The 4,911-nt window shown below is 36.8% G+C and overlaps 1 protein-coding gene across 1 annotated transcript; it reads left to right on the top strand.

Moving 5' to 3' along the window:
- Positions 1–150: 150 nt before the first annotated feature.
- LOC117109837 (forkhead box protein E1-like) lies at positions 151–4,338 on the top strand. The gene is made up of 2 exons (XM_033252268.1): positions 151–2,261; positions 3,875–4,338. Exons 1-2 carry the CDS (start codon positions 1,145–1,147, stop codon positions 3,946–3,948), a joined length of 1,191 nt encoding a protein of 396 aa, XP_033108159.1. The 5' UTR covers positions 151–1,144; the 3' UTR covers positions 3,949–4,338.
- The last annotated feature ends 573 nt before the right edge of the window (positions 4,339–4,911 follow it).

Here is a 4,911-nt window from a genome sequence, read left to right as displayed (position 1 = left end):
TGTGCTGTCTAAGTTATCACTTTTCTTTGTCATAGGCCTATTGTATTTCTCCTATAAGCTATAAGAATCAAAATCATACTTGTCCAGCTGTATTCATTCGTTCTTTAATTAATGCAAATATACAAACTCAATCGTGAGCACTGGCAGTTGGTGTAGGAGGCTATGTGATTATAGACTGGAATGTTTAAATTGTGTAGGAGAAAATTTCAATTGAATACAGGAAATCACGATAAAGACTAACAGGGTTTAAAGTGGAGTAATGTTGCCATCTAAACCTAATGTCGAGGAAACAAGGAAGAGAGGCTAAAGTACGCATATTTTGAAACTGAGAGCTAGCTACACTCATTAGGGGAGGCGGCCCTGTATAATTACTTTGGTGAAGCGGGATGCGAAAGTGGGATCAAGTTGTGTTATATATTTACGCGTCCGTGCTCAGACATGGTTCGAATACTGTAATTTAAAAAGTGTTTAAATTGCTTCTACTTTTATTGTATTGTAGTGTATATACAGTACATGTATATAGAATATTTAATAAACGTCTCGATTACACGATTTTTAGAAATTAATGCATCAAGGAACACCAGGAGAAATAATACCATACCGGTAACTTGTTATGAGTAAAAGTTATATTACTACATGTTTTTATAAAATTAATATAGTTATAAAAAATAAAATAGCACGAAGGATATACAATCAGGCTAAATGCTATGTTGGGTAACGTGCAAGTTATACCTCCATTGTTAAACTGTCTCATAAGATCTGATTAATCAATCTTGAATACATGAATAGGCCTTTCTATGAACAATACAGAATGAATGCATATATCTTCATCAACGCCCTGCAATTGAATTAGACATACAATGTGATTGGAGTTATACAATGCCATTCTCAGCAGTTGTAATTGAACTTTCATTATACTCGTAATGAACGTGCGTTTTTAATTGTTACACCTCCCAATTAATATGTGAAGATTGAAACAATAGCTTTGTTTTGGAATTTACCAATTTCACGACCATTCGAAAGGTGAGGCCCATAGCCTGGTGCATATAAACTGTGGTAGTTTTCATCATCTTCATTAGCCTTTGAGCCTCGTAACAAGATACACTACATTATTAATTATCCAGAACTTTGTGGCCAAAAGAATATGGCAGAAGTCTTGTATAATGTGAATACGGCTGCCTCACCAGACACAACTGTTCAAGAACCTGTACTCAGACTGGAACCTCAGTGTCCTGATGATGTTTCTGAAACGGATGTTGCAAACGAAATCCGAAGTGACTCGCCGGCTGAACCACAGAAGATAAATAAAAGATCACGACCACGACCAGACTACATGCGGCATGTCAAATCTCCATTTTCTTACATCGAGATGATTACTTATGTTATCGAATCTAATTCCAGTACAATGATGACGTTACAGGACATAGTACGATCAATGACCAAAGCTTTCCACTGTTTTCGTGGTGGCTACGAAGGATGGAAGAACAGTGTGCGTCATACTTTGAGTATCAACGATTGTTTCAAAAAAGTTCTTCGTCGTCCGGACAGGCCGTCAGGAAAGGACAACTTTTGGATTATGAATGAAGATTGTAAGCATTGTAAATTGTCAAGAATGGAAAACGATTGGGTTGACATAAAAGTACGTTATCAACAATATATAAAGGACGTTGGTGAAACAGTGGATTTGTCAGTACAAGATGAGAAATTTACATCTACACCAAATTCGAGGTTTGCAGAAAGAAATAAACAGAAGCTGAGATCACCGACGACTCCAGCGGATCGTGTTTACAGCCAAGTCGAGTACCGTCCTCGCTATATGCCGATGTTTATGCCTATTGCATTGCCGAACACAATGAGTGTGATGGACCAACATCTAATGGATTTTTATGGCACCTCACAAAACAGTCTAAAACGACCATCGTTGGATGATGAACCACTTGATCTAACTGTAAAGAAATTTAAAATTTCAACTTCGGCAGCTGTGACAACTCAATATAAACAATATACATTTAGTCCTATCCATAATCATAGGGGTTCGCCAAATGGATCTTGTTCGCCTGACTTTCGCAGTTCCAGTCCTCCGCTAGTCCACACCAACTCCAATATGCGTTCAACAAGGAACATCAGTCCAGAACATTGTATATTTAGAAGCAAGGTTCACTTTCCCCCGAATGCTGATAAAGCTGGGTTCCTGAGCAGCATGGCTGGACGTATGTATGAATACGATCAAGACGGAAGACTTGGATTGGTGCAAAGTATTGGTGAGTATGTTATATATAGGATGTTTGTAATTCTTAATTAGAAACTACATCAACACTTATTTATGATAACAAACCATTTTGTGTAACAGTCGCATGCATTATTGTAGGCTTATATTTTAGTACAGAGAAGTAATAATTTTACTACTTTTACTTTGGCAATAGATATAAGTCGATTCCAGAGTGTAATTTTGAAGCTTCATTGTTTCTTGTCTTGGTCACTGATTCTGGTTTTGGCATGACAAGCCCGTATAGTTAATTTAAATTTAATTAATGGAAGTATAACAAATTAATTTACCACATTTTAGACGGTTAACATCCAATCATAGTCATAGCGATCGATATGCCCCGTCCCTAATTTTCGCCTTGCCTTATATATGAATGTAATATATTCAGCACCACCTTTTCAAAATCCTGGATACGTCGCCACACAGGAGACCGTTTATTTATCGTCTTTTAATTGTCGAGGATACGCGATTACTGTAAATAATTGGAACTCACGACATTCAGTTCTTTACAACGCATCCTTAACGGACAGCGCCCGCGACGTGCACTATTACTGTAGTGGTAAATGGCAGTACTGTAATACAGTTCTTGCTGAAACCCCTGTTTTGTTTTGTAGGTGTAGGGGGAACCCTTGAGTCTAAACTTTAAAAACGTTTATTGGAAATCACCTCTAGTTTATGTGTACAAAATTTCATGCACGTCCGGTCAAAACTGGCGACGCTGGACGTTTTTAGAGTTTGAAACCCCTCTTTTGTTTTGTAGGTGTAGGGGGAAAAACCTGGGGTCCAAATTTTAAAAAGGGGATGAACGTTTGTTGGAAATCACCTAGTTTGTGTACAAAATTTCCTGCACATCCGTTCGTTTTAAAATTTTGGTAACAAGAACAACAACAACAGCAGCAGTAAGGCTCTGGGTCAGCGCTTCGCGCGGATCAAAAATTTCCCTTCAAATAAAGAATACATTACAATGTGACTTTAATGCAGTTATTTTTAAATAGTAAATGATGATATGATATACTCATTAAAATAGTGCACAACATAAGATAATGGTTTGTGTACACAGTGTTCTGTTGAGTAGGCATACATAGATTTGTACGATGTTTACGGTGATATTGTTAGGTAGAACGACCGCATGACTTGATGTGTGACTACCAAGAAATGGTTTATTTAGAATCATTAACAGCTTATACAGTAACTGTAAATCCATTCTAAAGCAGGAATAAAACGATCTTACATTTACTATAGGCCTATCATTTCTTAAATTTCCCTAACAGTGATATTTAAGACCAGTTTTAGTGCCGGTTTTACTTTAGAGGGATTGTAATTAGAGACGCTGAAAGACCACCAAAACCCCGGTCCCAAAAGTGGTCTTCAGTTGGAGGGAGACCTGTATTGAAGCCTATTTGGAGTAAACAATTCACCCCTTAAAACATAATGAATGATGACATTAGGGAAACAATTGTATACTATGTAGAGGCCGATTCCATATTTAGTTGAGTTTGCAAACATGTTCACATTTTTGTATTTTTCTTTTACCTGGTTTTTTAGCGCTTACTGATGTTGTTTTACAGCCTAAGTAATATAAATTCTTTTTCGTTTTTGTTTTTCTAGCGGACGCAAGAAGAAGACCGATTTACATATTGAGCAGTATGCCACGTTCAATACATACAGCAACGGGTTACTAGCGGAAACCGCTACCAGAAGTACAGGCCCCACCAATCGTCGGACTAATTCGTCAATGGGCAATATAAATGTAGGCCCCTAAATATAAAAATAACGCTGAGTACACAATTGGTACGCAATAAGCCTATGTACTAGGCTATCATCGATTTCTCACAATTAAATATAATTAATTAAACATATTTTACAAGTAATCCGTCAGCGAAGCTGAGCATCCGGAACCTTTGATAGTTGTATATTAGGCTATTATTGCGAAGCTTAAGGATACCATCCTAACGGCAACTCGAAAATGTAGACCTTATATAATTGTTTAAACGTTTAAGTGATAGGATTATTCTATGTTTTGTAACTGTGAAATAACAGTCGTCCTTTAATAAATTATATATAACAGTGTATATTGGTTTTATATTATATTTATATTTTGCTCACATGGTTTTGTATATTAAATTGAATATGGAATGATTGCCCTACTAACTAACGGGTAACCGTTAGTACTAAATGCTCAGATGGTTCCCACACTTGCGAAAAACGCTCGTAAGTGATTCGGGTGGAAATCGAACCAAGGACCACTAGACCGACCGAGCTTGCGCTATTGTTGAATCGGGGTATTGAATATATTTAACGAATACTTAATCATTATTAGGCTATTAATTATGCATACGGATGGTGATAATAATGGTACTGTAGTAACTGCCTATATCGTATCGACCTTACTACAATGTGGCCGGACTGGATTACGACAATGAAGTCATGCGCAAGCTCAGCGCAAACTCCCTCCCCTAGTGACGCAGTGATTACTGTATAGATTCATCAGACATTTAATTGTTGAGATCATAGAAAGTGATATTTTAATTGGAGTTGTCTTTAATTTGAAACCTGTAAATAAATGATGTAATTCATTTTTATTCATACCACCATTACAAAGACGTAGGCCTACATTACTTTACTATTTTTAGGGCTATATACAC

The sequence above is a fragment of the Anneissia japonica genome, unplaced genomic scaffold (genome assembly GCF_011630105.1).
Source record: "Anneissia japonica isolate Jap-2015-1 unplaced genomic scaffold, ASM1163010v1 scaffold585_len4108843_cov191, whole genome shotgun sequence".
Classification (NCBI taxonomy): domain Eukaryota; kingdom Metazoa; phylum Echinodermata; class Crinoidea; order Comatulida; family Comatulidae; genus Anneissia; species Anneissia japonica.
The sequence above is the reverse complement of the archived record's forward strand: the minus strand, read 5'-3'. Positions and strand labels throughout refer to the sequence as shown.